Source organism: Patella vulgata, chromosome 4 (assembly GCF_932274485.2).
Source record: "Patella vulgata chromosome 4, xgPatVulg1.2, whole genome shotgun sequence".
Taxonomy (NCBI): domain Eukaryota; kingdom Metazoa; phylum Mollusca; class Gastropoda; family Patellidae; genus Patella; species Patella vulgata.
The window spans coordinates 49072691-49085114 of record NC_065882.2 but is presented as its reverse complement, the minus strand read 5'-3'; the positions used below and the strand labels follow the sequence as shown (position 1 = coordinate 49085114).

At 34.2% G+C, this 12424-nt stretch overlaps 1 protein-coding gene and 1 long non-coding RNA gene across 2 annotated transcripts in view; both read right to left on the bottom strand.

The window, feature by feature from the left end:
* Window positions 1-831: 831 nt before the first annotated feature.
* On the bottom strand, window positions 832-2971 carry LOC126817435 (uncharacterized). Its single transcript, XR_007679014.1, has 5 exons — window positions 2887-2971; window positions 2070-2178; window positions 1669-1741; window positions 1119-1176; window positions 832-891 (listed from the first exon to the last, which is right to left on the bottom strand). It is a non-coding gene; the product is annotated as an uncharacterized LOC126817435 (long non-coding RNA).
* A 4682-nt stretch (window positions 2972-7653) lies between these two features.
* LOC126817787 (integrator complex subunit 3) overlaps window positions 7654-12424 on the bottom strand; it is a 31187-nt gene continuing 26416 nt past the window's right edge. The window contains exon 32 of the mRNA XM_050544932.1: window positions 7654-11719. Within this exon, the coding sequence (XP_050400889.1) occupies window positions 11645-11719 (75 nt within the window). The 3' untranslated portion in view covers window positions 7654-11644. The remainder of the gene's footprint in view (window positions 11720-12424) is intronic.

Genomic DNA, 12424 nt, shown 5'->3' with positions numbered 1-12424 from the left:
TAAAAATTGTGACCTCTGAATTTTGTACAATGAACTCAACCATCATTACGGTGTAACGGTGATATATTCAAACGTTTTTTTTTTAAACCGGATTATAATTGTGACCTCTAGAGGGACCACAAGCTAGAAACGCGATTTTTGTACAATCAGGGGCCATAATTCAGGAAGTGACGATCCAATATGCGCAAATATCGAAAGGAACCAAGATCTTTGGGTTATAAAATTGTGACCTCTAGGGTGTCCACAAGCTAAAAACGTCATTTTTCGTAGAATCAGGGGTCATAATCTATGAAGTTTCGATCCGATACATGCCAATATCGAAAGCAACCGAGATCCTTTGGAGATAAACCTTTATTTCAATTTTCGCTAAAATCGGATAAGAATTGTGACCTGTAGAGTGTCCACAAACACACTGTGGACGGACAGACGGACTGAAAGGGGCGACGACATGAAAATGTGGGCGTATGAAAATACAGTTTTCACTTACAGGACTACTGGGAAGCCCGCTACCAAAAAATACCCTGTATGATCCTATTTCAAAAGGTACAACCTTATAGAAAGTATATGTGACCAGATAGGAACACATATTACACGTCATTCGAGGTATAAAGTTGGGTACAATGCGATTTCATGCACCACCAAAATCAAAAGATTGATCTTTGAATTCAGATCAGATTTATAGTCTGACAAATCTTTCGTTTGTGTCTGTCAAAGTATGATTTTCCCGAAGTTTGGCCCTTTTGCATTGCTGTTAGTTGTGCTAATGACAGTCTATCATCAGAATAGCCATGAAAAGTCCTGAGACTAAGTATAGTTACAGAAGAATACTAACTTGATCTGTGCAGAATTCCTGGTTATTCCTTTGCTGGCCAAACTTCTTTCAACGTGAATCTGTAATGTTTCAAATTAAATTAATGAATTTTCATAATTTTATAAGTGTAATGATATGAGTGTTTCAAGTTTCGTCTCTTTTTCAGGCATAAAAACGTTATCGGTCTAATTACTAATCTGGTCTAGAAAGCTGCAGGTTTGCAGATCGCAATCCGTTAATTCCGTTTCGATAATAAAATTATTTTAGCACTGTTAGTTTTTGAACCAATGTATAACCAACTACTTACAGAGTGAAACTGAGACGGCCATTCTCCTGTTGAATCGTCAATATGATAATGCGTTTCGCTGTAAAAACAAAATTAAAGAATGCAATTGTAAAAATGTAATTTACCATTTATATCGTTGTCATTTGAGATGAAATGTTGTCGAGTTTCGAGTGATTTTGGTCCAATCGGGAAGTTGATAAATTATTATGTTAATTAAACATACATTATATGCAAGAGCTAAATCTACCTATTGCGGATCTTTCTTTTGGCCTGAAATGTTATCTAAAGTATTGATTAGACATTATTTAACTTATCCCGGCCATAATCAACTCTCGATGTTAACGCTAGCCAGCAATATTTACTGGATTACGATCAGATTTGCTGCTCAACTTTCAATTATGATTTAATCATGAAATGGCTAACCGAAACTATGTTTTTATAATACCAACTTTTAATGATGATCGAGGCTAGGCCGAAAATTCAATCGCTAAAATCTCGGATCAGGGTGGATCAATTTGGCTGAAATTTTCAGCAAAGTACAAATAAAAGTAAAATATTCAATATAATTTACCTGCATCGTTTTGGACATTTACATTCAAGCTGGTTTTTCTTTTGCAGATAATTCAAACTTCTTTGGCAGAAAACTGAAATAATTTGAAGACGTATGAGACTACTGAAAATGCTAGTTTCCCCAACTATTGGAAGCTTTGGTGACTTTTCTAGGTAATGTAAACGCGTAATTTTCATGTGTGATTATCAATAAATCTATTTTTGATTAACTTGCTGAAAATAGAAAGGATATCTTATACTGGCGATATGTCATGAGTTTCGTAATTACGCCGAGTCATGACTGTCGAAGATAATCTGAAAACTCTCAAGACAAGCTAATCTTTAGATTTGGGCATACCAACATATAACCCTTTTTTAAAGATACAAAGTATTTTATCAGAAGTTGTATATTTAGTATCTTACATTCATATGGTGTGTTAAGTCGACATCTAGCTCGTAAAGAAGAATCAAATGAAACAGAACATCCACATAAACCAACCACCTTCTTTTCAAGACAGTTTCTAAGACAAATCTGGAAGAAAACAATATTTACAACATTAAGTGAATTTGAAACAAAATAATGCCAGACTGATTTGATGTTCTCACCCATGTAACTTGAAAGGTAAAAAATAAAATAAAACCAAGTACGAACAATCCAAACCATAAGACAGAATTCGAAGTCCTAAAAAACGTTATTGGCAAAATAATGTATTCGAGCTAAATAGTGTAATCAGCAAATTAAATGAAAATGAAATGAAATGGGGTTTAACGTCCTACTGTTCTGCTCCTAACCTGGGCTAATGAAAACAGGCATACACCATACAGTGTGCTATGGGGGAAATTTTGCCCGGGCAGCGGCACTATCGCCTACTCTTATATCGAATTCCAACTGCCAAGGGATCTTTTACGTGCACGCCAATGTGTACACGGGACCTCGGTTTTTCGTCCCATCCAAACGACTAGACAGCTGTCCTTGTCAGTATTAAAAGAAAGTGACATTTCCAAATAAATAACCGATATCCATGTTCGTATTTGATTAAGGGACTGTGTTCTAACTTTTATTTTTGCAATACGGTCTCTCATGATTTGAAATGTATGGAACCAAAAATTGGAAAACGCACTTGTATAAATATGTGTGTGTGCACATGCCCTGCGTTATGAATTTCGTCACCACCATAATAAATAGTTTCGATTTGGTAAGATCCCCATCTTTCAAAGATAACAAAGGTTGAAACGGTACCTTTTGATGATATCCATCTTCACCATTACAGTTAAAGGTTCTTCTGTATTTAGTAGTCTGAAAAGTAGCAGTTACATATTATTTCAACGCCACAAACTAAGATAGATACGTTTGAATTATATTATTCCCTGAGAAAGCGATCCTAAAAGCAGGTAAAGGTCATTTCGGGACTGACATGATATGGTATATTTTTATTGCAAGAATTCGCTTGCGCGCAGACGGAAGCTGATAATATGTCACGCTCAGATCACTTATGGTCATAACACAAGTGCCCAAGTCACCTTTACAACATTTTGAGTTATTGGTATCCAACTGTAGCCCAGAGTGATCTCCATGTCGTCGAAAGGTGGTGTTAATGGTGGTGTCTGTGGCATATACGAGATTCTTGAAAAAAAACCACTGTTGTTCCGACTGTCCAGAAAATTTGGGCAAATATATTATTACGAGAACCGTAAAGAAGAATAAATAAATGAAGAATAGGGAAATTACAGAATATCATAAGCAGTGTTAATTACGAGAGACGTCTATACTTTAGTAAAGGGATTTTCAATTTAAAAAAATCCAATAGGAAAGAGGCGGGGGGGGGGGGGCACGTCTGATACCCTTATCAATACCACTATCTTGTCTACCAGTGACTATTCTCAAAAAACAAGCAAACTGCTTCCCAAATTTCATAGGTGATAACAGATTCTTCGGAAGTAAACGGTTAATTAATCTGTTGCTCAAGTCAGAAATGACGAAATTTACTTGCTCAAGTCAGTGCTCAACTCAAAACTATTTAGATAACAATCGCTTAATTCATTTTTCTTTGCGGCAGAAAACCGCCCCTGTTGAGATAAATAAGACTTATATCCTGAATGATTTGAGCACAAAAACTATATCCCCGGTGCCATCTAGCACATACAGGAAAGTTTTTTTCGCTTATCTCAAAACCTAAATAAATGACTTGAGCACTTGTGTTATGATCGTGACGTAGCAATTAAAATACGGATGGGACGTCACCCTTTGATGTTGGCGTAACATTATTTCAAATAATCGTACGGGCAACTTGTCAATCGTACATTATTTATACTAGTGAAATATTGGACTCACGTGACGTATTTCACTGTAAAAGCACATGCGGAGTGTCTGTATTTTAAGTTGTTTAATGGTCTCGAGCTTAAGACATTGCGTAATATATTAAAACAACACACGGGCCTCACGGCCCTCGTGCCGTTTCAATATATTACTTAATGTCTCTCTCTCAGCCATTAAACAATACATATTGCATTCCGGAATTGTGGAAAAATATATGAATATGGCGTGATTTTTACCTCTTTTAAGGTCAGTTTTAAATTATGCCCAGGAGAAACTATAAATTGTTGTGCTTCTTGGTGTCGTTCTCTTAAATCATGTACAGAAACCACGAATCCTGGTACTGGTGACGTCACTCCAATATATTCATATGGCTGAGCATCCAACAACAAAGAAAGTGTACCTTTAAAATAAGATGGAACAAATCATTATTATTATCATTATTACAGCATATCTATAGTGCGCCCTTTCATATAACATGTTCAGGGGCACTTTACAAAGTGACAATGTAAATCATACATAAACAACAAGATTATGGACATGTTAACAATGGTATTGGTATACAGAGTCAGTTAAATAATCTCTAAAAAATGAAGTCTATCTGTAGCCTACCATGTCGATACGTTAAAAAAAAGTGACAATAAATAATTAAACTTACCAAATGCTGTAACACTGGTAGAACTCTTTATTGTAATACAGTTACCCTGTTGTTCATTTGGGTTCACAATACTCTCACTATATACAACAACAAAAAATACGTTTATACATAAAATCAACATTCGAAAAGTTAGCCAGGTCAAAACTTAGTTACTGGCCAAAATGAAACTTCTGTGGGTGCGGCAAACGTGATGCTGTGATGCAACAGATGGATATAACTGTTGAAATTATAACCGATGTCGAGGATTAATTGTATCATGTGAAACTGTGTGCGGGCCTATAAAGAAAGCTAGCCCTTCGAGTGGAGGGGAGCTAAAATTGTCTGGACCTTGGAAATCGCCATAATCTTCTGAAACATTGACCTTTTTTAACTCTTGGAACTATAAAATATACACCTTCAGTAAGTAGGCCTTTGTAATTATAACAGTTGACCGTGGAAAGAACCGAGACCCTATTATAATAGTACAGTACTCAAACATAATATCTAATACGTGGATTATCCATAGTCAATTCCGCATTAAGAGTATTATAGATTTAGATTTGCCACTTCTAGGTCATACAAGTCATTCGTTAACACAAGATTAGTGGCGCGTTAAAATTAAACTTTATTAATATGTTTGGGTGCTTGAAATTGTTATCTAACAACACGAACTGGTAATTATCGTGCTTTCATTAAATATATATCATTACAGAAGTTCTAGTTCAGATTGTACACCTATTGTAATAATATAAGAGAGAGAGAGAGAGAGAGAGAGAGGGTTTAACGTCCACTCGATACAAACTAGGTCATTTCGGGACTAACATATGGTTTAATTTTATTTCAATAATTCGCTTGCGCTTAGGGTCTTTAGCAGTGGGAGGAAACCGGAGGACCCGGAGAAAACCCACGAGGTTGGACAGGCGACCCTACTCCTTGTCACGTACAACCGGGTATTCGAAACCAGTAATAATGTAATAATATAATACTACATGACATTGATTGAGAAGTGATTGTATGGACAACATATAGTAGGCTTATAATTTCCATTTAATACAAAACATTCTGGTCGTGTAGAGTATATTCACAATCCAAATCTTTCAATTTTTATTTCAAGCTTTGCCAATGATTGCCAGAAATTATAAAAATAATCTCATCTTAGTACCCCCTGAAGCAATACCGAAGGCAATCTTTAGCTCGCTAACCATTACTACATCAGGTAACAAACAGTACAGTCGATTGTTTTCATTGGACTTTCGACCTATTCAGAAAAAAAATGATGCAAATAATGTGTGGGTTAGTGTAAACATACTAACCTATCCAAACAGCTCCTGCCATCAATCCAACAATGTCGTAACATATCACTCTTTTCGTGTCCAAGTTCCAATACTTCTGACCTTGCTAGTCGAAGACCTTCATAAACTGAACTTAAATCTCCTTTCAGTGATGATTGGTAAAGACGGTCTATGTCTTGATCAGATATTAGATGTTCATAGGCCGCAAATTCCTGCTCAATTGAAGACAATACCAATGTTAGATTATCTCCTAAAGAATTCTGGAGCATCTTCCATAAACTCGTTGTTTTCAACATATCTGATATCGATGTCGCACTTCTTTGGCTTAGTTCACTATTACCTCTATTGGATTCACTTACAGGTTTCAGATTTCTCAATTTTTCAAATCTTGTAGCTGAAAGTTGTGAAACTTTTAAAACGTTCAGATTACAAAATGTCACAGATAACGAAGGATCCAGGGATTTCTCGTTCATTGATGATGCTGTCATTGTGAAATGGGACGATTGGTTGAAATATTGCTGGAGAAGTTGATAAATACATAGTCCAAAGAAAGCATAACCACATATTATGATGAACAACCAAAATATTATGGCATATTTTGATCGAGCCGAACCGAGATAGGACGCTCCGTGAATATTCAGATTCTTAATCCAAAATAAAACTTGCTTGGCTGTGTGTCGGCTGCTCTTCGTGCTTGCTGAATCTGATTGCGGCAAAAGTTCACGTCTGGTATTATTTGATTTTTGTTCATTTTCCGCGATGGAAGAGAAATAACGTTCACATCGGTCCTTCCATTTTTCTTCTCTTAACATCTGTACGTCCCTCATTTTGTCTGATACAAACTTGAAACAAATATTGCTATGTCTAGCAGTTTAGTTAATGTACATATAGGCACACTCTAATCTAGCAGTTTAGTTGAGGTGCATATAGGCACACACTTATCGCCCCTTCCTGTAGTATTTTCTCAGCGATTTCAAGAACGCCAAACGCCAAAAATGAATACAAACCAAAACAAACCTGTATATAAATATTTAAGGGGTAATATTTACAAATAAGACCAATGGCAACTTGAGCAACATGTCCATAAACCCAATCTTAATCGTTAAGTATACCGTAGTGTTTACCGTTAATCTTACTAATCCCGTTCTTAACCCAGATTAACATTGGTAATTAGACATAACAAGATCATGTTAGAAATGTAATGGAAGAAATTAAGTGTGATTGGATTAATACAGTGAAAAGATATTTGATAGCCGTATAAACATCAAATATCTAATTAACGATTTTTAAGTCACCATGTTCTAGATTTAAATACTGTCAATGAATCTTATCTAATCACTTAATTGACAGACTCATTTGAAAGCGGGCATTGCCAGGTGGGCATCTACAGAAAACCATCTAATAAATGGAATCTCCTTTGAGAACCGTTGGATACTTTTGAAGGCAGTTATTAAATACAAAAGTTATTTCAGGATTATGTCAGAATCTAAACTACCAAGACCTAATTTTATTTCAATAATTCGTTTGCATGTAGGGGTCTTTAGCAGTGGGAGGAAACTGGAGGACCCAGAGAAAACCCACGAGGTTGGACAGGCGACCCTACTCCTTGTCACATACAACCGGGGAATCGAAACCCCGCCAGTTGACTCAATGACAGACCTTATGACACAGCGTGCGCGTGTGCTAACCATTCCCCCCCCCTAGTTTGTATGATATTCTGATAATAAAGAGTAAAGGACTTTAAATAGTAATTATATCAATGACTCATATTTGAATTTATTTATTCTAGGACTATGTATATACAATAATACTACATGTATTTAAGAATTTGTTCTTGTCAAATAAAAACAATGAAGATATGAAATATGACATGAGTTGTATATATAAAGTTATTAACATTTTTCACAATAATATGGTCTAAACATAAACAATAATTATATACGTGTATACATCATGTACATATTTACATTTAGTTTCGACAGATTGAACAAATTGTTTAGGTGTCTCCTGTTTAAATCCCAAAATAAATAGGTGACATTTACTAATTACTTGTACATTCACCTTACGAACATCAACACCTCACCTAAAGAACATCAACACAGATGAACAGACTGCAGAAGTGATAGAATGACGAATCCATTTTAATAGTCCCAGGCTTGCTTATAAGGATATCCACAGGAGACATAAATTGCACCAGCATATGCAGATCCATATTCATTGATTTGCTAAGAATAGATGGAAAATCTGTGGTAGGATTAGTAATCACAGCCATGGCAAATAAACTACGGTTTAACATACACTGAAGTTAATTTCCAGGAGAAGACCACATTCACCACTTTGTACTTATTTCAAGAATCCCTTTTTAAAAAATAATAGAGCTCATGAATTGAATGTGTAGTTGAATTACATACAAAATTTTGATGCCAAGGATCATATTAGAAAGATTGTACTAACAATATTCAGCACTTATCTAAGTAAACCAGATTATATAACAAAAACACATTACAAAATGAGATTCTTAAATAATCATGACATTCTTATAAAAAATTTAAACTTTTGTCTGAAATTGAGACAAAATTGTCCATTGTTTTGTACACCAAAATTATTCAGATCAGTTAAATAAGATTTTAATGTATACTAATTACCATAAGAAGAATTTTATTTAGATGATTTTAATAATAATCTAATTTGAGCAAGCTAGATACAAATATGATTACTATAACCTTTTCATACGTTTGAGCAAAATCTGTTTTTTTTCTATAAATTCCGAAACTTCTATTTCAGTAAAAGTAGTGACACTATCAAAATACATGTAGAAACAAACCGAGAGCTTTTATAAAGGTGACTCTTTCTCAATTTATTAATCAAGAAAGGCAAATATTTGCCCTGTGTTTTATATACATGTGATAAAGGACATCATATTATATTCTATTATGTAGAGCCAAAATGTACAAGCTACCTTTATATACAAATATACATGTATATACAAAAAGAAGAAAATATCTTTTAGAGGAATTTCTGGAATTAAAAAGGTCAACCCTTCATAATTCACAATCGCTAAGGTTAAAGGGGGGAGTACGGGGAGGGACTAAGCTTTAGTTATATTCTGGACATTTCTGACAAGGGGTTTGCAAGAAATATTCACTTTTCATCTCTCTTGTGGCTAAAATGCATATTATTTGATAGCTTGGTATCTAAACCGGGACTCTTGTTATTTACATTCAAGATGTTTCATGTTGTAGCTATTTCTAATTATATTCATGTTGTGTGGATCAAGGTTTTGAATTCAAATTTGACCGGAAAGAAGCTAAACAGAAGATTCAGATATGTTTCTATCAAACACTGGCTAAGAGGGGATTTTCTCTATCGTTTGTACATAAGCTGAAAATTCATAAATCAATAATTGGAACTGGTCAGTTATTAGATGTATTAAAGATGCATTATGTAAGATTTAAATAAAGAGCTGGTTCAAATATAGATAATAAAAAAATAATATATTGAAAATTTCAGACAAATTACTTTATTCTCAGTACTAGTGTTATGAGTGTTGACAATAGTCTTGATTGTCAAGTACCATTGATACAATAATAAAGTCTAAATTTACCATTTTAATGATATATTATTAAATGGTAAGTTCAGTTCAGTTTAAATAATCAATATATGAACTGTTATTGATTTCCAAGTAAATGTTTGAAACCAATATATTTTCTGTATTTCTTTATTTATTTTGGGATATTAGTTTATTGCATTGAAGTAATATAATTAACTATTTCCTATAGGAGACAAATATAGGTTGCCAGGCAACGAAACATACGCCCACAGCAACTAAATCGTCCGGGCAGTCAACAAGGGTTGTCACATATTTTTACTTTTTTCGGTAATGAAACATTTATAATACACTAAAATCTGATTAAGAGCAACAACTCACGAAGTAATTATCAGAAAACTATTAGAATTTGTTTGGTTTTTATAAAGTTCTGCCCCATGCTAACGTTTTGTATGCAAAGCTTTTAATATCATGGATTTAACTGTTCAAGTCATAAAAATTCATTGAAAATCAATATACTTGTTCGTCTCAAGATCTTAAACTCTGTGTATCAATCTGAAGTCAATCGGATGATAACTTTATCATTTAGAGCATCACAAGATTTTGCAAAGTGATCAAGGTTTCTTCGTCTCATGGCCTTAAACATTGTGTATAAATTTAAAGTCAATCGGATATTAACTTTGGCCTTTAGATCAAGGGCCATAACTCTGGCAGTAATTATCGGAAATCGCTGAAAATCAATAGGCTTCTTCGTCTCATGACCTTAAACACTGTGTATAAATCTAAAGTCAATCGGATATTAACTTTGGCCTTTAGAGCGTCCACAAGATTTTTTGAAGTGATCAAGGGCCATAACTCTGGCAGTAATTATCGGAAATCGCTGAAAATCAATAGGCTTCTTCGTCTCATGACCTTAAACACTGTGTATAAATTTAAAGTCAATCGGATATTAACTTTGGCCTTTAGAGCATCCACAAGATTTTTTGAAGTGATCAAGGGCCATAACTCTGGCAGTTATTATCGGAAATCGTTGAAAATCAATAGGCTTCTTCGTCTCATGACCTCAAACACTGTGTATAAATTTAAGGTCAATTGGATATTAACTTTGGCCTCTAGAGCGTCCACAAGATTTTTCAAAGTGATCAAGGGCCATAACTCTGGCAGTAATTATCGGAAATCGCTGAAAATCAATAGGCTTCTTCGTCTCAAGACCTTAAACACTGTGTATAAATTTAAACTCAATCAGATATTCACATTAGCCTCTAGAGCGTCCACAACCAATTGTGGACGCCGGACCGCCGGACGGACGGGGGCGACGACAATATACAACCACATTTCAATGTGGGCGTATAAAAAAAGATCATATTCTATTAGTTTTGTCATCAAGCAATGAATACCAAAAAATCATGGTGATTAGTCTTGAAATTAGTTAATGGTCGTCATTAGAATTTACTATATTTTAAACAGAATAAAATAAACAAATAAAACAAGACACTTCTACTCGTCCTTCACGTTTCAATCAATCACCCATTTTGAAAATGGAAATGTACATCAAAACCTATGATGATCAACCAAAATTATATTTTTAGTTTATGTGATATGGATGACAAGATGAAATGTAACTATATTGTAAAAATTTTAATAATTTGAACAGTTCGAACAGTCAGAAAGGAATTATTCATTGACCTAGATACATATATATATTATAGACTAACATGCACAAACACCAGAGAAATGCTAAAAAATTCCCACAAAAGGACAGTTTTTAGAAATTTGAGAAAAATAAAAATTTGCGTAAGTCTTATAAATTTCCCATAGAAAACTATATAAACACAGAAAAAAGGGACATAATCAGTTCAACTGTCAAAGCACACATTACTCACATTACACACTGTGATAAATTATCTGAATATAAAACATTTGATTTCTAAATTAGGTCATTCACTGCCCTCAGCACCTTTCTTCATTTGACATTAGATGCAGAAAGTATGGGTCTTGCAGACTAAACAAAATCACACATATAAAATGTCCACAATTTTAGTTGGATAAACGTGCACTATTTTAGTTGTATAAATGTCACCAATTTTAATTGGATAAATGTCCACAGTTTCAGTTGGATAAATGTCCACAGTTTCAGTATACAATTTTAGTTTGACAAATGTCCACACATTTAGTTTTATAATCAGTGAAGACTGGAGTCAATGTTTATTAATCACTATCATCATCTATAGCAGGAGCAGCTGTTTTCTTACGTTTTTTAGCCTTTGGTTTCATATCTTCATCCTGCAAAAAAATAATACTTATATATACGTCTATCAATACAATAGTCATTTTTTTAAAGACTGTAAGCTTTCATGATCTGATCATGTAAGTTCAATAAATCAATGTACGAATGTATTTTAAAATTTTGAAAACTGTTGCCACTCATCCCGTTGTGTTTAAGTGGATATAATGGTGTATTCCCACGAAGGTGCTGTTACAGAGCGTGACCAAGATTAATCCTTCCCATGAAGGCGCAGATATCGACTTGTCGGCTTTCGTTTGAAGAGAGGCATGTTGTTATTAGGACCCAATTAACGGTGTTAAAGATTTTATAAATTAAGTTCACTCTGAATTTTATTCACCAATTGGCAACTAATGATTAAAATCATCAAATTATCCAGAGGAGCACAGAACCAACAACACTCTGGAAGGATGTCATGCAAGAATCAATAAGCTAGATGGAAAAGCCCACCCGAATGTTTTTGAAATGATCACATTTTTACAAGAACAAAATATTAATGAGATTAGAATCGTTCAGTATGCTGAGGGACAGGAACCACCAAGGAAGAAATATAAATATGCTCAAATCCAAAGCCAGCGTCAAAAATTAAAAGGAAGACATGAGGAAGAGGAATTGACTTTAGCCGAGTAATTAGACAGGTTGTCTTATTTGGCAAAATTAAATTAATTTTTGTTATAGTGTAGTTATGTTTTTATTTCTTATGC